The 25,050-nt window shown below is 34.2% G+C and overlaps 2 protein-coding genes across 2 annotated transcripts in view; both read left to right on the top strand.

Moving 5' to 3' along the window:
- Nucleotides 1–25,050, top strand: part of LOC135201549 (uncharacterized) — a 103,966-nt gene that overhangs the window by 4,468 nt on the left and 74,448 nt on the right. The window lies entirely within an intron of this gene.
- LOC135201919 (protein no-on-transient A-like) lies at nt 8,290–23,268 on the top strand. Its single transcript, XM_064231216.1, has 5 exons — nt 8,290–8,388; nt 10,459–10,479; nt 12,730–12,915; nt 15,891–15,905; nt 22,240–23,268. The coding sequence occupies exons 1-5, from the start codon at nt 8,290–8,292 to the stop codon at nt 22,498–22,500; spliced, it is 582 nt and encodes a 193-aa protein (XP_064087286.1). The 3' UTR covers nt 22,501–23,268.

The raw sequence follows: 25,050 nt of genomic DNA, 5'->3' as shown, positions 1-25,050 counted from the left end.
ACAATTACAGATTTTTTACAGTTTTGAGAGTCCGTTATGAAATATTAATTCTTTTATTTTACCCTCGTATATCTCTCCAGGGGAGAGATAATAAGCTATCGGAAATATCGCTTTCCCAATTATGAGCCTCGATCAGTCTGTCATTGGGGTCCAGCCCCGGATAAAGAAATAGAATATTTTTCAGGTGGATCTTAAGAAACTATCTATTTCGTCAAAAACTTTAGTACAGAAGATTACAGACACACACACACACACACACACACACATATATATATATATATATGTGTGTGTGTGTGTGTGTTGTGTGTAGAAATAGACGTATATATACATCATTTATATATGCATACATATATATTTATTTTAAAAGTTTGTCTGTATTTGGATGTTGTACTAAACCAAAGGAATGCCTAGTGCAGATGTGGACACCCCGCCCCCCAACTCTATTTTTTTGTGAAGGGAAAGTCTCCTGAAAGTGGATAAGCCTTTCCCCTTGAGACAAGGGGCATCCTTTCAATAACGGAGTACTGGAAACCATTTTTATCTCCTAAAAATCGCGTCACGGGTAGAGAAATGATTCATCTAAAGAGACTTTTATTTTTTTGATAATGCTTCAAAGGGATATGAACGAAAACAGACGCGATATTCAAGGAAAAGTCATCATGGAAGAAGAGTTGAATACAAATGGTTCCTTGACTTTATGCGCACGAATATTCATGTGATATAAAACCACTTTATTATTTAACTAATCTAAACGGTCATTAACATCCAAATAAAATAATCAAGTAGAAGTTGTTGGCAATATAAGACTCGGCATGAAAACTTCTTCTTAAGCTTATTTACACAAATATCATGTAACATAGACTACATAAATAAAGGTATAAGTCACGAAGGAAAGTGAAACACTGGAGTAGCTGCAAGATCTTTCGACTCAACGTCCTTTACTTCGCAGTCAGAGTGCAAAGTAAAGGACAATGAGTCGAAAGATCTTGTAGCTACTCCAGTGTTTCACTTTCCTTCGTGGCTTATACATTCATTTATGCATTTATCACGTTCCAAACTTGCGTGATTCAGTTATACATAGACGTACATATACACACAAATAAAATACCCAAAGTAAAAGTTACTGTCAAAGAAGAGACTCCGCATAAAAAATGCTTCTTCACTTATGTACACCATTCCGCAAAACAACTATCTTTACAACTCACGCAATGCTGTTTGCAATTGAAGAGTAAGGAAGAGATATTCCTGGTCACTTTCACTGCGATGAGCATGATGACTTCGAGCTTTTGCTTGCGTGCAGTTGCCTTAAGAACCCCATCTGTTGTTCTTGTTGCAATGGCTTGTCAAGTATTGTTCGACGGCCTTCTCTTTTGTGATGCTTTTTATTGACGCTTATCTTGCAGGAAATCTGTACCTTGACAGGAAAGGCAACTCTGGTTATGTGCTAGTTAAATAGTTTATTTAAATAGTTTTATTAAATTATATAATTTAATATACATATATATATATATATATATATATATATATATATATATATATATATATATATATATATATATATATATTTCTTTATTTATTTTTTTTATAATTAATTGGATGTAAATTTTGCCTATGAATTCTAATGTACCAGCAATCGCAGTTGTTCGTCGCTTGCATATTAACTTCTATACTTATAACTTTCATTTCGCCTTTTTATTTACATGACTCCATGTGGTATATGACTACATTTTGCTAATGTATTAGGGAAAATTATATTTTTCACTGCCAAATTATTGCTATTAGAGACTATCTGTTCTAAGAAGCTTGGAATCTGGCGCGTTATGTGAGAGACTCTCTCTCTCTCTCTCTCAGAGCTCCATTGTGTTCCTTAAGCTCGCGATTTAACATTTCCTTAAAGATTTTCCTCATAATTTAGTCCCTTCGCTCTGTCTTGAAGGATCAGGTTAAGTTTGCGATTTTATATATATATATATATATATATATATATATATATATATATATATATAATGTATATATGTATATGTATATATATATATATATATATATATATTATATATATATATATTATATATATAGACATATTGGAGTAGGGAGACGCGTTCTGTCTTTCATCCATTTATTTGCGCCGACGTTTCGTATCAGCTTGATACATTTTCCAGGCTGAAACGATTACACATCAATTGCGTATAAGTAAAAAGATACACACAATGTTTACCAACACCAAAATTAAAACCTTTTAATAAATTAAGAATAAAAACAGAGTAAAAACAGAAACACGAATAACAGTGAAAGGGCTAGGAGCGAATACAGAAAGACAAATTAGTTTAAAAAATAATAATAATAATAATAAAAATATATAATAATAATAATAATAATAGAACGAACAAGACGCCTACCCACAGCGGTAGCGGAAGGAGAACTGCACGAAAAATTGTTATGGAAGGGAGTGTAAACAAAACACAGGTATTAGGCAATAAACAGTTGGGTGGAAGACGATTGGTGGTTAAGAGAAGGTACAGTTAGCTTGATTACTATTGATTCAAGGGTGGTTAGTTTCGTCTATATGTCGGGTTTCTTCCTACAATGTTATTAAAATGACTGGCATCTATGTGTGTTTTGCAACTTTTACTGTGATTTCTTATGTTAGATTGTTCTGGATTTGATAGTCGACAACCCGTTTCTATGGCTAATTCCTTGATGAGAGGAAATTCGGCACTTTTAGCAGCCTCCTGGTGCAATCGATGTAAGTGCCGAGATCACATCTGGGACAATATACTTATAAACGACACCGGAGGCAAACAGGGGGCTGATCTTATCCTTGACTTGGAAGAGTGAGCCGATAGTTCGGGGGTTTATGGGAATTAGTTTCAAATTAAGGGCAGGCAATTGCTCATTGAATAGGGTGATACATTTTTTTCCTAAATTATTATTATGGAGAAAGGGAATCTAGCAAACATACGGAGCTTGGGGTACACTATGGACTATTGGAGGTGGATTGAATTTCAGGATTAAGTAGCTTATTAAGGGATCTATGAAAAATTGCTGGATGGAAATAATTATCCTTAAAGTAATCAGCAAGGAAAGTCACTTCAGTATGAAAGGTAGACCAGTTTGATGTCAGATTAATGGCTCTATGGAGGAGAGTTGACACGGAATTCATTTTAAAGTTAAAAAAACATGAACTATAAAAATTGGTCCCCAGGCCAGTAAAGGTGCTCTTTCTATAATACCAGTATGAAAGCCAAGACTCGTCCTTGGATATCCTCACATCAAGGAACGGAAGTGAATTCTGTGTTTCTGTTCAACCGTAAATCTAATGTTTATGGTGTTGGTTGTTTAAATACTCAAGAAGGTATCAGCATGGTAATTACATCTGAACAAGGCGAAAGTGTCATCTATGTAGCGTCTATAAAAGAGTGGGCGGAAATTAGGTGGGCATACATCTAGAGCTCGCTCCTCCAGGGAGCACTAATATGTTAGCAAAAGTAGGACCCAGAGGGCTTCCCATGGCCATCCCCTCAGTCTGCTTAAAAACCGTATTATTAAAAACAAAGGGCGTATCCAGCACGGCTAATTCTAAAAGCAACTTGAATTGAGTTCTATTAAAATTGTTGAACAAGCAATCGTCAGTGGGAAATAGCCTGTCTAAAATGATGGTGATAGTCTCACAACGGGAACATTTGTAAACAGAGATTCCACGTCAAAGCTCGCCATGTACAGATCTGAGTCCTGCGTGATAATGTCATCTTTAAAGGAGCCGAGTTTATTAATGTGTATTTATTGTGAGTCAGTGGTTGGAGTAAAGGACAAAAAGAAATTTGGCGAGTTTATAGCTAGCAGTGTTAATGGAAAAAAGAAAGGATAGGTCTCAAAGGAATTCCTTCTTTGTGTATCTTTGGCAGTCGGTACATAAGTCCATATGTAGATCCTGTTACAAAAGGTCCTGATACGTATTTCATCTATTGCTTTGGTTTGTTTTTAGGGTTCTAAGAAATCTGTTGATTTTATCTTCGGGTTTAGTAATATTGTAAAGGTCTGGGTCACAACTTTGGTAAATTTTAAAGAAGAGTCGTTTAAAATGTCATTCATTTTTTGTATGTAGTCATTATGTCTGTCAAGGATAACTGCACCCTTTAACCTTTGTCTGGACGAGTAATTATTACATTTTCATCTTTGGCTAGGTTTTTCAAAAATGTCATAATCATTCTTGGTAAAAAAACAAAAAAAAAGGAGCCCATCTAGTTTAAGATTTATTAAAAGAGCTGTGGGCGAGGGCTGAGAATTGTGATCTTAAAAACTCTATATTTTTTGCAAAAGGGAAGTTAATTATTCTCTGAAAAAGTATCGAGAGTAAAAGAATTGCTATAATGGGGCGATAGTTGGGGAGGCAAAAGTCTCAACCCTAAGGACAGTATTCGTTTGGAAAATTGAACACGGAATTAGTTTTTTATATTAAATAAAGGAACGGTAATGCCTAAATTTAAATTTCGAAGTTTTGTGAAATGTCTATCTTCAACTGGTCCGAACAAAGGAGGAAATAGCCTTATTAAATAAATGGTCTATCCCTGACGTGATTGCTCCTGTCTCCATACTTCTATGCTGGATTGACCTTCTGGACTACGATTCGCTGGCACCATGACTTTCGCAGCTTCCTCTTTGCCGCCCTGTTTCTCCTCCGCCTTCGTTCCCGAGGAGTGGAGGCTTTTCCACTCGCTAATACGAACGAGATACGATCCACAGCTTTTAGCCAACTGCCGTTCCTTGGACCACACCAAGAAATACACAACAAAATCAACCTCGACCTCAACTTTTTGAGATATGTCAATTCAATAATATAGTGCCTAAGTTTATAAAGTTCAAAGTTTACAAAGCCTCCCTGTACAGCTCTGAGTTTTACACTGATGCTACTAGGAACCATCCTTTGAGCTGGAAATACGTTCAAAGACCAAGGAACTTCATCGCGCACATGACCAAATGACGAGATTCAGGACTGTGTACTCAATTCGCTGACATTATTGGACTCTATCATTTTTAACCATTTATTTAATAAGGCTATTTCCTCCTTTGTTCGGACCGTTGAAGATAGACATTTCACAAAACTTCGAAATTTAGGCATTACCGTTCCTTTATTTAATAATAAACTAATTCCGTGTTCAATTTTTTTTTCCAAACGAATACTTTCGAAGAGAGAGGAATTCCTACTGTCCTTAGGGTTAGACTTTTGCCTCCCCAACTATCGCCCAATTATCAGCAATTCTTTTTACCTCTCGAGATACTTTTTCAGAGAATAATTAAACTTCCCGTTTTGCAAAATAAGAGTTTTTAAGATCACAATTCTCAGCCCTCGCCCACAGCTCTTTTAATAATCTTAAAACTAGATGGGCTCCTTTTTTTACCAAGAATGATTATGACATTTTGAAAAACCTAGCCAAAGATGAAAATGTAATAATTACTCGTCCAGACAAAGGTAAAGGTGCAGTTATCCTTGACAGACATGACTACATACAAAAAATGAATGACATTTTAAACGACTCTTCAAAATTTACCAAAGTTGGTGACCCAGACCTTTACAAATATTATAAACCCGAAGATAAAATCAACGATTTCTTAGAACCTAAAACAAACCAAAGCAATAGATGAAAATACGTATCAGGACCTTTTTGTAACAGGATCTACATATGGACTTATGTACCGACTGCCAAAGATACACAAAGAAGGAATTCCTTTGAGACCTATCCTTTCTTCCATTAACACTGCTAGCTATAAACTCGCCAATTTCTTGTCCCTTTACTCCAACACTGACTCACAATAAATACACATTAATAAACTCGGCCTCCTTAAAGATGACATTATCACGCAGGACTCAGATCTGTACATGCGAGCTTTTGACGTGGGAATCTCTGTTTACAAATGTTCCCGTTGTTGAGACTATCACCATCATTTTAGACAGGCTATTTCCCACTGACGATTGCTTGTTCAACAATTTTAATAGAACTCAATTCAAGTTGCTTTTAGAATTAGCCGTGCTGGATACGCCCTTTGTTTTTAATAATACGGTTTTTAAGCAGACTGAGGGGATGGCCATGGGAAGCCCTCTGGGTCCTACTTTTGCTAACATATTTATGTGCTCCCTGGAGGAGCGAGCTCTAGATGTATGCCCACCTAATTTCCGCCCACTCTTTTATAGACGCTACATAGATGACACTTTCGCCTTGTTCAGATGTAATTACCATGCTGATACCTTTCTTGAGTATTTAAACAACCACACCATAACATTAGATTTACGGTTGAAACAGAAACACAGAATTCACTTCCGTTCCTTGATGTGAGGATATCCAAGGACGAGTCTGGCTTTCATACTGGTATTTATAGAAAGAGCACCTTTACTGGTCCTGGGGACCAATTTTTATAGTTCATGTTTTTTAACTTTAAAATGAATTCCGTGTCAACTCTCCTCCATAGAGCCATTAATCTGACATCAAACTGGTCTACCTTTCATACTGAAGTGACTTTCCTTGCTATTACTTTAAGGATAATTATTTCCCTCCAGCAATTTTTCATAGATCCCTTAATAGGCTACTTAATCTGAAATTCAATCCACCTCCAATAGTCCATAGTGTCCCCAAGCTCCGTATGTTGCTAAGATTTCCCTTTCTCCATAATAATAAATTTAGGAAAAAATGTATCACCCTATTCAATGAGCAATTGCCTGCCCTTAATTTGAAACTAATTCCCATAAACCCCCGAACTATCGGCTCACTCTTCCAAGTCAAGGATAAGATCAGCCCCTGTTTGCCTCCGGTGTCGTTTATAAGTATAATTGTCCAGATGTGATCTCGGCACTTACATCGATTGCACCAGGAGGCTGCTAAAAGTCCGAAATTTCCTCTCATCAAGGAATTAGCCATAGAACGGGTTGTCGACTATCAAATCCAGAACAATCTAACATAAGAAATCACAGTAAAAGTTGCAAAACACACAGATGCCCAGTCATTTTAATATTGTAGGAAGAACCCGACATATAGACGAACTAACCACCCTTGAATCAATAGTAATCAAGCTAACTGTACCTTCTCTTAACCACCAATCGTCTTCCACCCAACTGTTTATTGCCTAATTACCTGTTGTTTTGTTTACACTCCCTTCCATAACAATTTTTCGTGTCAGTTCTCCTTCCGCTACCGCTGTGGGTAGGCGTCTTGTTCGTTCTATTATTATTATTATTATTATATATTTTTCTATTATTATTATTATTATTATTATTATTATTATTATTATTATTTTTTAACTAATTTGTTTCTCTGTATTCGCTCCTAGCCCTTTTCACTGTTATTCTGTGTTTTCTGTTTTTACACTGTTTTTGTTTTTATTCTTAATTTATTAAAAGGTTTTTAATTTTTGGTGTTGGTAAACATTGTGTGTATCTTTTTACTTATACGCAATTGATGTGTAATCGTTTCAGCCTGGAAAATGTATCAAGCTGATACGAAACGTCGGCGCAAAATAAATGGATGAAAGACAGAACGCGTCTCCCTACTCCAATAGTCTATCCCTGAGTGATTGCTCCTGTCTCCATACTACTTATATATATATATATATATATATATATATATATATATATATATTATATATATATATATATATATATATATATTATATATATATATGAGGCTTCTGTTGAAACACATTTATCGTAAAAGGTTCTGTTCGTAGGCACAAGTGCATTTACCGAAAAATTTAATTGAATGATGATGAATACTTATTATTACCTAAAATCGTTGATGTTCCGGTAATTCTTAGTTGATTGTGTCACTGTCCCCACTGTACATGATAGATACAGACTTGATATCATGGCTTTTGATGAGTGTGTTAGTAGATATTTAGCCCAATCTGACATTTTAAGGAAAAGTAACAATCTATGACTGGTTCCTTCAGTATTCACGTTGTGCTGAGCAATCTCTCTCTCTCTCTCTCTCTCTCTCTCTCTCTCTCTCTCATCATCTTTTAAGTACAGACGAAGGGACACGTATCTCGGCTTTACATATAAGTATGTCAAATTACGCACTAGGGAACAGTCCTCTCTCTCTCTCTCTCTCTCTCTCTCTCTCTCTCTCTCTCTCTCTCTCTCATCAGGTTTTAAGTATTTGAAGTACAGACGAAGGGACACGTATTTCTACTTTAGATATATGTTACATTACGCAGTAGAGACCAGTGTTCTCTCTCTCTCTCTCTCTCTCTCTCTCTCTCTCTCTCTCTCTCTCCATTTATCCACACTGCACTCATTCCGCAATGTCTTCGTATTACCACAGGTTCTCCTCTGGGGACCTTTCTTCCGAGTTGGACGATGAAGAAACGGCGCTTAGGAGGCAAGAAGTTATTACCCAACAGGTGAGTCGGTGGCACCCGGAGATTATTTGTGAGATTTTTAAATCCATCCTCTTCCTTCCCGAAGTTCTCTCCTTCATCAGTGAGTTATATTGAGTTTGAATCGAGTTAAACGTCCTTTTATCGGTAATATTGTTAGTTCGTTCGAGCGTCGCGTGACTCATTTTCTTCAGTTAATTCATTCAAGAGTAAAACATTTACAAGTTTAGTTAATTCATTCAAGATTAGAACATTTTCAAGTTAATGGGATGATGGCGTTAACTGATCTAAAAGGTACCTGTTATAATATTTGTTCCTTGATTTGAAAGAAAATATGACAGAAATTGTCGATACATCTTGTTATTCTTTTTAATCTGTCATTCATAACTATTATAATATATATTATACTATATTATATATATATATATATATATATATATATATAATTAATATATATATATATATATTAATATATATATATGTGTGTGTGTGTGTGTGTGTGTGTGTGTTGTGTGTGTATGTGTGTGTGTGTGTGTGTATGTATAATAGTATGAATGACAGATTAAAAAGAACAACAAGATATATCGTCGACAATTTTTGTCATATTTTCTTTCAAATCAAATTATTATATATTCACATATATATAATCATTTGCTTTAAGATATCGATGAAGGAAATAATTTTGGGAACAAGAGGTGTTTCAATTCATGGTTCGGAAGCATTTGTTTGTGGCTCATATGAATTCATAGATAAATCCTATTTGATCTTTGACTTTACAAATATATTTCCACATTGTTATTGTTAATTAAGTATTCATAAGGTAATAAAAGTAGAGTATGCCATAGTTAAAAGTAGTTTATAAGTATATAGGCAATAATGCCAACATTATTTAATACTTATATAAGCAATATGATGTCAATTGATTAATACAGATGATTTTATTTAGGTTAAATCTGACACATGTCAACACAATATCAGTCTACGTTTCCCCACGAATACAAGTCATTAATTGTCCATTCTTTTATTTTTAGTTTGAAGAGTAATGACCAACTATGTAACATTTTCAATTATTTATCAGTGTTGCTTCTAGGTGTGGGTGACAGCATGCCAATACTGTATTTTTTTTTTTTTTTTTTTTTTTTTTTTGCCCCTGATCTACAAATAACATTTATCTCTAGTGTAACAATTAACATCTGTTGTCATGAAGGTGACGGTGATCTTTTATTCCCTGTTTGGCAACTCAGCCTCACCCGAGAGAGTTCGTCTCTCTTGATATTTAAAAATGGCTTAATAAACAATTTAGAAATACAAATGACTACAACAAAAGATGTTCAAAGCTTGGCGTTTGCCCTGAATAACAATAGCTTTTTTTAAAATCTCCTTCTTAAAAATAGATTACAAACAAAGTTACAAAATGTTAATGGATAGAAGAATGTTGAATTGTTTGTAGGTTGGTTTGATAATATGTTCGCATTAAAAAGATAGCTTGTATGATTTGCCCGACATCTGCAAGATATTCTTAAAAGATAGATTCTTTTGTTTTGATATTGCCAAAAACAAGGATTAAGAGATTCCTGTTTACCTTTTTTCTCTACTTATTAAGTTTTAGTATTTAGGGTTTCTGTATGAAACGTGTATATATATATCTATATATATATATATATATATCTATATATATATATATATAATAAATATATATATATATATACATACATACATTATATATATATATATATATATAAATATATATATATCTATATATATATTACATATGTATATGTATGTAATTTATATATATTTTATATATATATATATATATATATATATATATATATATATGATACTATATATATATATATATATATATATATATATACCTATCATATGTATATTGTGTTTTATATATATATATATATATGTATATATATATATATAATATATATATATATATATATATATATATATATATATATATAATATATATATAATATATACACGCTGTTACATACAGTCTTTATTATTGTATAAGGTTAAGGATAATATGAATGTAGCAAAATCAACTAAATCCAAATTATCACCTCCAACCAATCAAAGCCCAACGAGACCCAGGACGAGGTAAACAAAAAAAAAAAAAAAAAAAAAAAAAAAAAAGAGAAAGAGGGGACCGCCTAAAATGGAAACCTCTTTGGAGACTTTTTTGTTTCTCCTTTATTTTTCCTTTCCGTTTTCTCGTTCTTTCTATAACTTTAAGGTTCTCAGAGTAAGGGCACTTGAAGAAAAACCTCCCCGCCGCCCGCCCCCCGCCGCTCAATTCAGGCTTTCCCCTCAAGTGAGGTTTCATCAGCTGGAAAGGAAGGGAAGGGGAGAAGGAGGGAGTGGTATGGGGGAGGAAGAGGAGGGAGGGAGGGAGGGTAATAAAAAGAGGGTGATACAGGAATGTACCAGAAGGATTTTGAGTAATGAAAGGCTCAGGCAGTGTCCCTTCTCCTCCTTCTCCCACTCTGGTTTTTGTGATAAAGTTTAATTTATTTCCATTGTTTGGAAATGAATCATTACTTTGGGAATGTTGGGATTCTTTCACTAATATCTGTAGTTATTTCAAGAATCAAAGGAGTTTCCTCTGCAAGTATTTGCATTATATCAGGTTAGGGGGAAAATTTAATTTTGTCTCCAAGTTATTCACAAAGGGACCTGTAATGTTGTGTGTCAAAAGATGCCTTTGAATGTTGTCAAATAGAAAAATTTGTTCAGTTGAAATAGTGCAAGAGAAAGTAGTACTCTTCTTTGCTGTTCATTTCCAGCTGATTTAAACCCGAAACAGTTGATCACCACAAACATGCAATGAATTTCCATTTTTTCTTAGATCAGAACCATTTATAAATCCCATATTCAAAACTCTGGTTTCCATAATGAGTTCCATTTGAATGACTATTGACTCAACAAAGTCCCTCATCCATAGCCCTCCCCTCCAAATTATTGAAGGCGTAGATCTTCAGGCGCCCTCCCTTGATCTCCATAGCTCATGATATTTATTTTGGAATGCTTCTCTCGAGCCAAAACTATTCTCATTCAAGCTATTTACTTCCCTTCTCTCCAAAAGCCGTGCACTACGTTCTTTTCCCCTCCAGATGCTGATACACGTCTCCTGAACCAAATCGTACCTAGATCAGCTTGTACCTAGCGCAGTCGTGCGTAGCGATCGTAGGCATAGACACGTGATTAGGTTAGGACTTTAGGAGTATTGTGTTAGTTCAGTGTTCCGCCGCTAGGCAAGGTGAAGTCATTTGCTGGTTCTAGACGGTTGATTATAATCTTCAGGCCTGCACGGCATACTGCTGGTACAGGTCGTTGTGGTACGGTTTGTTCAGAGTATGAGCCCTACATAGTTTATTTAATCTGTTTATTGCTTTTTTAATTTCAGTGTTGTATTCTGTGAGACTTCAGTTTTCTTGATCAGTGTGTCTAAATCAAATTGAGCGTAATGTTCATTTGACTATATAAATAAATAAATAAATAAATATATATATATATATATATATATATATATATATATATATATATATATATATATATATACTATACATATATATATCTATATATATATATATATATATATATATATATTACATACATGCATATATATATATATATACATACATACATACATGCATATATATACATACATATGTATATATATATATATATATATATATATATATATATATATATATATATATATATATATATACTATATATATATATATCAATCAGTGAATACAGATTTCGTTTGTTTTCCTCTTGACGCTGAATCTGAAACACAGAATGCAACAGTGAACATTCTTATGAGACGTAGTAGATATTTTCTGTATTTCTCCTGCGATAAGTTTCATATTCCAGCTGCCATAGATTTACATTGTCTGACCTTTTAGCGATTGAGCGGCGACGAGAAAGCCAACTGCTTCCATTATCTGATCGGCTAGATTTGAAATCAGAACATCCAGTCAAGCCAGAGCTGTTGTCATGTCACTTAATTAAAAGTCCGCCATCTCTTAATGTTAAAACTTTCTATTTGCATACAGCTTTTTTTTATTTTAGTCAAGAATATTTCCTGTTTCATGCAATATCTTTGTTGACAAGTGATTAAGAGAGAGAGTTGCCTGAAGTGAGTTTTGATTTGAAGGAATTTAAAGAAAGAAAATAATAAAGAAAAAAAAAGGACCGCTGTGATTTCACCCTCTCTCCTTTTTTTCTCTCTTTCTCTCCTCCCACCACCGCTTGCTTGCCCCCTTTTGCCCGCTCTTCCGTCCACCACCAACACCACCACCACATCCTTCTACTACTCCTCCTCCTTCCCCTGCTGTAAAGGGTGAGAGGCAGCAAGCAACGACCAACATAGCAAAATCGCCTCAAAACACGCCTCAGCCACAGGGTCAGCCTCAGGCTGCTCAGGCTCAGGCTCAGGCTCAGGCTCAGCCGACGGCTGCACAGAGCCGACCTCAGGGCCAGGCGCCTGCGCCAATCAAGGCTCAGCCCAAGGCTCAGTCTCAACAGGTATTAATACTTCCTCCGTTACGATCGCCTGAGATGCATGACTGAGGGTTTTTAGACGTGAGAGAAAACCAGTAGTTAGAAGATGTTAGAGCAAATCATGATAACAGATCGAAGAAAAAATGAGAGACGAAAAAGAACAAACGAGGCGGCGAACCCTTGATTTAGAATAGCAAAGAGGAACAGAGATATATATATATATGTGTTTAATTTTTTGCGTAGAGGAGTCCACTTCAGTTTCTTAGGATCTGTAGTAGTCGTCAGCAACCCAATGCAGTGTTATTTTAGATTCACATCAACTCTGCATTTGATGTCTAGGCCAGTCCCTTACGGCGCTCCGTATTGGCTGTTGCTAAACCAATGACAGGGCTGGAAACTCTTAGTCTCTCGAGAGAGTTCGCATAGGCAGGATGTATGTTCCACCTCTCCTGAAAGACGTATACTTAGGAGAGGTGGAACATAGATCCTACCCATGTGAACTTTCAAGAGAGACTGAGAGTTTCCAGTCCTGTGACTGGCTTATCAACAGCCAATCAGAATCGTCGTAAGGGACTGGCCTAGACAGCAAATGCACGGTTGATGTGAATCTACTATAGCACGTTTTTTTTCCTTTCTTGAGTGGAGTGCACGTTCTTCATACCACTTTCAAATCACTTTGACACTTTGATCTCTGGTCACACAGAAAGAATGAGAAATCTTTTTTGAGCCCTCCTGTACTTTGTGGGCCGAAAGGTAAGTGGTGTGTTGGAATTTTGAGTAACAATTTAGATGGAGATTTAAAGCTGTACTCAGTTTGGGCCCAAGATCTTCAGATCCCCCGTTTAGAAACGTTAAGCCATTCCATGTTTTTTTATTGCCATCTCAAAGAAAAATAATCATGAAATTATTACTATTAAATATACAGTCATATCTAAATATACGACAGATGAGTATTAAGTAAATCAGTGGACAATGTAATGCCGTTTCTTATCAATATTACTAGAACTAAATAAACGTTATAACCTCACTAATATTACTATTTAGTAACACTAATTAATATCATTAGAGCTGTAGACTGCAGAACCACTAAACATAAAAGACTAAACAATAAACCAGTAAAAAGAGCAAATTTTACACTTGCTTCTTAAGCCCGATGCACCTAAGTAGACGCGAATGTGACACTTTCGTTTATAAATAGCATGAACACAGGCACTTCCTCTTAAGTATCAATTTAATTTTAATTAGAGACTTGATATAGCAGTATTTTAGGCAAGAGAATTAACTGGATATACATGTATTTTTGTTTCATTGTGTTTATATTATTATTAATATATATATCTATATATTATATATATATATCTATATATTTATATCTATATTTATTTATATACCTATTATATGATATACGCACATGTATATATAGACATTTGGAACACGGGATGATTAAGGACTGCATTTTTATAAACAAATAATATATATATATATATATATATATATATATATATATATATTAGTGTATATATGTATGTATATATATGTATTATATATATATATATATATTAATATATATATATATATATAATATATATAAGTATGTATGTATATATATGATAATATATATACGGTAATTATATATGTATATATATATATATATATATATATATATATATATATATATAAAAATTGTATATGTATGTTAATATATATATATATATAATTATATATAATGTACATTTTTTATTTATTTATTTGTGGCAGTTAATTTGCTTGACGTTAACCATTTTTCCAAGGAAAAATGATGTGAGACTGTCAAACAGCTTTTCATCTCCCTTCATTCATTTTCCAGAATTTTAATTTTTTTTCTACGTGATGTTACCATAGGCTTGGTAATGAGCATGGCATTCCTTACATACTAAGACAAGGAATACGTTTTTATTTAATCTTTTTTTTTTCGTGGCTGTTGGATCGCTTTTTCTGAAGTAGGGCAAACGTACGGAAACCGGAGTAGAGGCTGTTTGTAGGGCATTTTATATTCTAGTGGAGGTTTTCTCATTTTAATGATGTTATACGTTAGATACTGTCATTCATATATATATATATTATTATATGATATAATATATATAGATATATATATATATATATATATATATATATATAATATATATATAAATATATATATATTTATATATATATATATATATATATATATATATATATATATACATACAGACATACATACATATAAATACGTATACATATATTTATGTGTATATTAGCTCATATTTATACTTCGTATTCCAAAGAACTATAATCATCTTTTTATTTGTAATCTTATATGTTTTATCTTATCTTAGCAACCAATCCTTCTTTTAGAAGCTCTAGCTGAGTCCTCCTGATTTCCTCACTTTTTTCAAAGTAACTTATCCAATTTTCGAATGTATTTCTTTCTGGTATAGTTAGCATCATTATGAACATCTCGGTCACTTCATTCCTCACTGGACAGAAATTTATATATAGAATATATATGTATATAAATATATTTGGATATATAATACATTATATATACATATACTTATATATAAATATGAATCATGATATTATATATATATATATATATATATATATATCTATACTATATCTATATATATATATATATATATATATATATATATATATAATACATATATATATACATATATAAATATAAATATTTATGCATATATACATATATATTTACATATATATATTATGTATATATATATATAATTATATATATATATATATATATATATATATATATATATATATATATATATCCTCTAACAGGAAGCCTCCATGTATCATGATGTATAAAAAGATGAAGCAATGAGTTCCTCATGCCTTTCATTCCACCCACACAAACAAAAATAAAACACCATTTTGAAGCTAATCCACTAATTGTATGTTTTTTTCTCTCTCGCTTTCTCTTTCGACCCTAACCTCCTCGTCCTCTTCTGCAGGCGAGGCCTAACCAGGTACTGGTTTCATTGAAGTGGCTGATGATAATGATTTGATGATTAATCGTGTATGATGATGACAATGATTGGTGATCATGATATTCGTTGTTCAACTCACTCGTATGATGAGTTCCAACTTGTGGTGGGCAGCCCTTTGAATCTCGCAATTGGCCAACGGTTTGAAAATTGATGATACCTATCCATACACAAGTGCAAAAATTAATGTGATTGAATACAAATAGATTGAAAATCTTGAATTTAGTGGAATGACCATTTAAGTTGATTAAGAGAGAACCTATATAGCTTGTATTTCGTATGTCTTCTCATAGCTCGCATCATTCTAAGAGGCGTTGCAAAACTGCACGAGATATGAGGCGTTTAATAAGCGTAATGGTAATAGTTTTTCCCTTACCTTACATAAGCACCATGCTTTCTATTGTATATATATATATATATATATATATATATATATATATATATATATATATATATATATATATAGTAATGTTTGCGAGTGTGATGTATTTTTGTTAAATTAGATACATTTGCATTGCAATATAAAGATTCATGAAATCTGTTAAATTATTTCTCGCATGAGTTCATAGCTCAGAACAAAATACAATAAAAATAAGCCTCATTAAGAACCGAAAGAACCTGGTATACAAATATCAATTTATTTCCCAGATCAAAGACTTAAACCCCTAGAAAATCTCAATAAAGACATCTGTGCACACAAAATTTTTTCACGTCGAAAATGTAACTAAAGTCTACAAAACAATCATACGTAATCCAACTTGCACTGAGGCCATCACCAAAAGGTCTGACCGCCACAAGTCACTTTCGTTTCAACCCACCTACTAGATCAAATGAGTGTTCCAGTCTCTACTGCTAAAGCCACACGCTAAAAAGGGGCATTCGTCCAGTATGAATTCCATTTTCTTTGTACGTTTTCACTTGGGGATATTTTTGCCAATTTTATGGTCACCCCTGAATATTTTTTCATGTTCTCGCATATTTGTTATTTTGGGCACCTCGCATGAAGGTATTTCCTTCATGATGAGTTTAGAAAAAAACATTTTTTTTAACTTTCAATTTTAAAGCTTTTTTTATTTTATCTTTAAACTTCGCTTTGTTTTCCCTTTTAGTTTTTAATCATAACGATGGTAATCTCAGTCAAGAAAACATATATTGTTTGAGCAAATTAAAAGATTACGTTTATTTGTGGTATAGAGAGCGTTTTTCTTTACAGTATTTGTACGACGCACCATAAGCGTTATGAATACATTAAAGACAAATTTCCTTTGCTACCTAATTTGTGTTAATTTCACTTTTGGGCATTCAAAAATACTTGTAACGAAGGTTCAAAGCTGTATGAATACACACGTATAAATATTTACATACCCTAGCAAGAATAAATGAGAGAAAATGCTATGCTAAGATTAGATGATTTTCAAGTGTTTTTATTGTATAACTATTGTCTGCGCATATTATTTAGCCACGACATAAAGAGAGGTAAAAATCCCACGTGAATTCTGAATTATATCGACCGAGCTCGATAACGTAAAAGTAAACACAATGTCTTATCATATCTGAGTTATATTTCATCCCAATCAATAACGTCTAGATTATTATTATTATTATTATTATTATTATTATTATTATTATTATTGGTGAACAATCCACAGTGTGTATATATATATATGTATATATATATATATATATATATATATATATATATATATATATATATATATATATAAATATGTATATATATATATATATATATATATATATATATATATATATATATATATATATATATATATATATATATATATATATATACACACACATACATACACATTTACACCACTGATGATGTCTTCGCCATTTTAGTGACTCTTGTTATTATTATTATTATTATTATTATTATTATTATTATTATTATTATTATTATTATTATTATTTTCGTCCCAACGGAGCTTTGTGAGAGAGATATCGTAGCTTTGCCTTACGACGAGATAGACAGTCTCGCCCTCAGGAATCATCTCTCGGTCGAAATGCGAGAGACGTCGGGGATCGCTCCTATTGGCTAAAGGTGTCTTTCATTAGCTCTCTTGTGAATAATCAGCCAACCGACTTTCTGCAGCAAAGTCGACAGTTTCGTATGCTTTATTAGGAAATTCGACTTTTCGCGTTTTTTTTTTTTTCTTGAGCTTCAGGTTGATTCCATCCAGGTGGTAGCTCTTTATTTGTCATCATTAATTAGTTTTACATTTGTGCAAAGGTGTTTGAAGTGTTTTTTTCCTTTCATTTGTTTAAATGAGTGATGTTGATAGTGATCAATTTGATACGATTTTCTTTGATAGCTCACTTTAACTTTCATCAACTTCCAAAATAACTTCTCTATCGTCAGTTTAGTATAATTGAAGGCAAAGAAGGACTTTGACAAAAAACCAACGTATTTAGAAATTCAATTCTTCGCTGAAGCCATTCCTAACGTTACAGTACTCTTGTGTGAAAAGAATTACGCTGATGAATCTATCTAAATTTGAATAATTTCGCTCTCAAGAATTTCTTGGCCGCCAAGTATAAACATAAATAAGATGATCAGTTTCATAATATGATTTTACCTGGTAGATCTTGTTTTAAAGTCAGACGTTGATTATCCAATTCGAGTGAAAATTTAAAATATGATATATTCAAACTCATAACGCCTGTACACCTCGATCAAAATTTCACGAAGAATTCTCTCACATTGACGCAAACATGCGATACTTAAACATATGTCTTCCTTTGATGAATTATTAGATACATGATTTTTTTTCCCTGTATCGAGGTATTTGATAGTTTGTCGTTTCATTTTATTTATTGGCTACATTTTGTAATAGGGTGTGGGTTTAAGATCTTGGATATACTTAGAAATTGTTCGTGTTCATTTTCTTTTGTTATTTGCGGTACATTTTATTCAGTTATGTACGTTGGTTTATTTTGTATGAATTCCTAAGTTAATGTATTCCCTTATGTGAGTGTAATCTTTGATTGCTTGCATCTAGAATAGTGACTGGGTTTATTTGATTTCAGTTCCTAAATTACTTTTCCAATAAAGAGTTTTCATGTTCCGTCTTCGAGCGGAACCGAAAACACAATCTTACCGAATTTTCCAGGTAACTCGAAATGTTTTCCCACCTGGAGCCTTGTCGACAATCTCCTTTTTTCTTTTCTTTTTTTTAATAAAGCTGAAAACAATTCTCTTTTTTTTTAATAAGGCTGAAAATCAATTGTCTTTTTTTTAATAAAGCTGAAAATCAATTGTATTTTTTAATAAAGCTGAATTTTTCATTTTTACTTTGGTGGTGGAAAGAGCAGCGTAGAGACTGGGACGTAGAGAGAGATATTTAGTGCCCAATAGAAATCGTAGAATAGAAGTCTGCAACTTTAGAAAGCCAAAAAAAGAAAATAATAATAAATATCACGACACAGCTACTACGACCAGCAATTCACAATGACCTTACCGCACTATTTAATTACGATGTATCCTATACTCCCCCCCCCTCCTTCAACACCCACCCCCCCCTCCCCCCCCCCTTCCCACCTGCTGATGTCAGCCTTAAAATACCTTAAATACCGCACCTACAGTTTCTAATCTGTCCTTTAGCAGATCATGAAGTCCTCAGGCACCTGTCAGTACCTCACTGCACTATTTATTGTTTTGTTTTTAAATGTTGTCCATTTCCACCGGGCTCAATTTTAGCCTTAAAACACCACCACACCTCGTGTATTACAAGGTAACCTTTTAGCTAGATCCAGAAATCCTTTCAATTTAGGTCTAGTTCCCACGAGAGAATCGTGCCAATGTTTGGATGTAGAGTGGATATGTATAGACGAGATTTTGTTTACAAGTAGGACATAGCTAGAATTTCAGTTGTTTTCTCATGTTGACTGCCAGAGCATCACAAAACTCTCTCTCTCTCTCTCTCTCTCTCTCTCTCTCTGTTTTCCCTGCGTGAAGTCATAGAATTATCCAGTCGCATTCTCTCTCTCTCTCTCTCTCTTCTCTCTCTCTCTCTCTCTCTCTCTGCGTGCAGGCATAAAATTATCCAGTTGCATTCTCTCTCTCTCTCTCTCTCTCTCTCTCTCTCTCTCTCTCTCTCTCTGCTCTTCGTCTCTCTCTCTCTCTCTCTCTCTCTCTCTCTCTCTCTCTGTTTTCCTTGCGTGAAATCATAAAACTATCCAGTCGCATTATCTTCCTTCGCTGACGGTCACAGAATACCAGAAACAGCCAAAGAAAGAATAAAAAGTGTAGTTTTACCTTTAACTTATAAGATATCTAACACCGCTCGCGTTCTTCCCTACAGTCCTACTGACCATAAGTTACTGCGAGCGCGCTAAGTGGTACTTGGAAGCCCGGTTGCTTAACAATTTTTCCGTCATGCAATCAGGACATTTCAGAGTTAAGCCCCACTTCGAATAAGGGCACTATAATTGGATTATATCTGGCACTATACTTGGATTATATCTTTATCATGGTGTCGCTCCTACGGCGTTCTCCCGTAACGGTAATTTTCCTCTGAACGTAAGCTCAAATTCGTGTGACCCAAAGGAAGAGAGGGCGTTTACGATGCATTGATTATTATACTACAAAGAATGTTAATGAACAAGGCTGATATTTTTGCGTCCTGTGATCATTATACAGAATATGTATATATTATATATAGATATATATATATATATATATATATATATATATATATATATATATATGTAGAATATTTTGTAATTGATAAAGTATCATTAGTTACTTTCCCCCCAATTTTTTTTCGTTTTTTCCACTATCACATATAAGAACAAGTTCGTCATTTATTTAGTGAGGAATAAAAGTAATTTTTATTGCGGCGTAGGTTTTTATTTTTTTTACTTTTCGACAAGATCGTTCACCGTGAATTTCTTCATGATATCAAACATTTCTGAAAAAACAATTGTCGTTAGAAACTGGGCGCAGTAAAATGCCATATACTGCAGTGTCCTTTAATTTTGGAATAAAGATTGCCTCTTAATTGTCATTTCCCACTGATACTGAAAATATTGGCTTCGTGAATATATATAAAAAAAAAAAAACATTCGTGTCTTTATTGAAAGTGATGCCAAATCCGTTAAAAGAAGGAGCGATACGACTATAATTTGAAAATAAACTTATAAGTATTACTTTTATATTCGTTTATCATAACAATATGAATTATATTCAGAGCGTTTTCACATTTACTGTGTGATAATGTTATGAAGTGCTGACCTAGCTCCCATATCCCTATCTGCCTCGGCCATTTAATTGATTCGCTTATACAGCACCTCGTAAAGTCGTTAGAATGGCCGCGAATGACCTTGGGTAATCGCCTACTTCGTAAACCCTTTGCTTCATAAATCCCCTGGTTAGTTGGCTCTTCAGAGGGAGTTTACAGCTATGAATCAAGTTATGTTTATTCTTTTAATTAGCTACTGAGGTGATAATACTTTCTTTAGCCTAATATCACTCTTTTTCCTTATCTTCAATAGATTAAGAATCTAACTCTCTAATCTAGTTATGGAAATTATTCTTTAATGCGAGGTTCATTGTATCATTTTCTCATAGATAGTGCTTCGTAATGTACATAAGCTCTCGTTTTATTTCCTTCTTGTTTTTTTCCCTCTATAACGTTTTCTTCCTTGCTTCTTTCCTTTCTTTTATTCCGCCATCTTCTGATCCAATCTTCATCAATATATTTTCCTTTAGTCCTTCCTGGCATTATCCTTTTTTTCCCCTTCGGAGTCATTCCTTCCCCTTTAGGTGAGTGTTCTTTTTTTCCCCACCTCGGTGATCTCTGTCGTAGCTTTCATCTTCCCCGTCTATCCCCTTCCTCCTGATTCTTCACATCCAGATAATTTAGTTTCCTTCAGCCGCATGTAAGTGTAAGTGTCGAGCACATTTTAATATGTTCAAATTCCCCAATTTTTGTCCCGTCAAAAGAGATATTCAATTTTGAGTTCACAATTGTTACTTTATATATAAGTTCACTTTACGCCATTCATTGCACTGCACTTTGTGGCTTCTTATGATCATAATTGTGTGTAACGTCGCTTTGGAATTTTCTTAGTTGCAGTTTGATTAGAACATACAGTTAATTCAGATCACTCTTTTCCTGTAAAGATTCATATTTATATATATGTATACATTAAACATCACTGATTCCTAGAAAAAAAAAAAAATCCCTACTTTTTGAGTTAGCAAAAAAAAAAAAAAAAAAAAAAACCTAAGACCCCTCCCCCCCTAGACCCGAGCCTTGATTAAAAGTTTCTCCTTCGTCGGCGACTTCTGCAGGTGAGCAGCAACAGCAGCAGCGTCGTTGGCGGAGGGGGAGGTGGTGGGGGCGGAGGGACCCAGTATGCTTCCAGCGAGACCTCGGCCCCTGCTGCTCCTGCCCAGGGTAGTGGAGGGGGAGGCTTCAGCCTCAACTTCCCCAGGCCTGGTTCAAGGACGACCTCGGCGCCATCCTCGCCCTCCAAGACTCGAGAAAGCTTCCTACAGGTAAGGAGTGAGAGTGGGGAAGGAGGGGAGGGACGAAGTGATAACGAAAGATGAATAGCTGGTGTGGAAAGAATGATGAGCGATTATTCAATAAGGAGAATGACGAGATTAAGAGTCATTCAGAGAAGATTAAGTGGTATGATTAATCTCAGTGGTGACTGAAGGAAAAATGTAGAATGATGACCCGGTCTGAAAAGAATGATGAGATGTGAATAATGAAGTATATAATATAATAATTCCGAGAGGAATAAGTGATGTGATTAATCGTAATGATTAATGAAAAGATAAATTTTGACAAAATTTGATCGATGTTCTAAGTTACTGGTTTGATTATTACCACGAAATCTGGCTTAGGATCGAGTTAACGGACTAAACCTATTGTCAATTTCCTTAACGTTCAAATCGAAAAAATGATGAATCATTTGCTTCTGATATCACTAACCGGTAGAATGTAGTTTTATAAACCATTCAGAATGACTGGAGAATTAAAATGATTGAGAGTTAGAGAGAATAATTGAAATGAGACAAAATAATCAACGGTGTATTTCAAGTATTTGAACTTACTCTTCGTAAGTTCAAATACGTAAGAAACTTCCTTCGGTGTATTGGAAACAATTAATTTGATAATGAAATAGGGTAAAAGAATGAGTGAAGTAAACATGGAAGTAGGGGATGAGCAGAACAAAGGTTAATCATGAGAACTACGTACATCCTGTAATTTTACTAACTTAGATATTTGTTCATAATAAATAAATGATAAATGAGAAACACATACGATCAATTAAAAATAGAACATAGACAGCGGGTAGAACAATGATGATGACTTTTTGTACACACACACACACACACACACACACACACACACACACACACACTCACTCACACTAACAAAAACAATAACAGTAACGAGAACAGTGGCATGTATGATGATGATCATGACGTATACTAAAAAGAAAGACAATACGAAATTTGATTTTTCGCGTTAAACCTTTTTATAGGGCTTCAAATAAAGCCGGGCCGTCTCCTTTCCTTTGTTGTAACCTGCTGCAGGAGCGTTTTATTGCAATAGCTCGCTTGGAAAAATCATACCTGCCTATACAGTAATATAACGTTTGATTCAATTTCGTTCAGAAAAGGTCCCGTGAAACGATGATACTCGAATGAACGGAGTCTGTCGTATTTTCCATTTCAGGACTAATAGATGGTTGATACCAGGCTTTCAGAACTTTTTTTTTTTTTAATAGCAACCTTCTGATCCTATTCGATAGGAGGCTTCAAAAACTGTTTTACAGCAGGCTTCGAGAACTGTTAGATGGTGGCTTCGAGAACTGTTTTATAGGAGGCTTCGAAAACTGTTTTATAGCAGGATTCGAAACCATTTTGATAGGAGGCTCCGAAAAATGTTTTACAGCAGGATTCTAAGCCATTTTGATAGGAGGCTTCGAAAACTGTTTTATAGAGAGCTTCGAAAACGGTTAGACAGTAGCTTTGAGAACTGTTGTATAGGAGGCTTCGAAAACTGATAAATAGTAGGTTTCGAAAAATGTTTTATAGCAGGCTTCAATAACTATTACATAGTAGGCTTCGAAAATGTTCTATGACAGTCTTTTAAAACATTTTGATAGGAGGCTTCGAAAACTGTTTTATATCAGGCGTCTAAACATTTTGGTAAGAGCCGTCGAAAACTGTTTTATGCGAGGTTTCGAAAACGTTTAGATAGAAGGCTTCGAAAAATGCATTATAGCAGGATTCGAAACCTTTTCTAGCAGGCTTCTCAAACTTTTGATGTGAGGCTTCGAAAACTGTTCTAAAAGCTTCGCAAACTGTTAGATAGCAGGCTTTCTAAAAGATTTCATACCAAGATTTTGAAACTGTTTGATTGCACACTCCAAAAACAGCTCGCTGGTTTTTCAAAACTCATAGATAGCATGCTTTCAAAACTGTTCGATTTTGTTTTCAAAACTGCTCGATATACTTCCAAAACTCTATGTTTGAAGATTCAGATTCCTTACGTGTCCATTTTAAATTGAGTAGAAGGAGGTTCGATTAAACAGAATCTGGTTGGCCGTTCCCCTTTATGGGTAGTGTTATCATTGCATCTCACGTGGCGCACTGCAGGCAGCATTACTTAGGGACTTTGCAACGGTCCCTTCCGCCCTTGCGCAACCTCTGCTTCTCCTCCCGACTTTCTACCCTCTCTACAGCTGCTTCCTATTGCAACTTCGAGGTTTTCCTCCCGTTGCACCTGTCAAACCTTCTTTACTGTTACTTTCCCTTTCAGCGCTGGATGACCTCATAGGTCCCAGCAATTGGCGTTTGGCCCAAAGTCTATACACTATTGTATTCTAGTCTATTCTAGTAGACCGTAACAAGGTGTTCAATAAATATTAAGAATGGCATCGTTACCTCTGAAAGCAAACGTTAGGCTATCTGGTGATTCCCAAGGACTCGATACATATAGAGGACTTGCAGTTTCCAGGGAAGTAGCTTAAAGGCTTTTCATACAGATAATAACTGGTTGTTGTTGGACGCGGAGATTCGATACTTTGAGGATAACATTGTTTACTGTTGCTGCATTGCTCTGAAGGCTTTGTTTAATTCTCG

The sequence above is a fragment of the Macrobrachium nipponense genome, chromosome 28 (genome assembly GCF_015104395.2).
Source record: "Macrobrachium nipponense isolate FS-2020 chromosome 28, ASM1510439v2, whole genome shotgun sequence".
Lineage (NCBI taxonomy): Eukaryota > Metazoa > Arthropoda > Malacostraca > Decapoda > Palaemonidae > Macrobrachium > Macrobrachium nipponense.
The sequence above is the reverse complement of the archived record's forward strand: the minus strand, read 5'-3'. Positions and strand labels throughout refer to the sequence as shown.

Bases quoted from the DNA above. Each gene is read 5' to 3' on its own strand.
- LOC135201919 (XM_064231216.1), top strand. From the start codon at position 8,290: ATGTCTTCGTATTACCACAGGTTCTCCTCTGGGGACCTTTCTTCCGAG. The intron at 8,389-10,458 runs GTGAGTCGGTGG...AACCAATCAAAG, and splicing joins AAGAAGTTATTACCCAACAG to CCCAACGAGACCCAGGACGA. The intron at 10,480-12,729 runs GTAAACAAAAAA...CCTGCTGTAAAG, and splicing joins CCAACGAGACCCAGGACGAG to GGTGAGAGGCAGCAAGCAAC.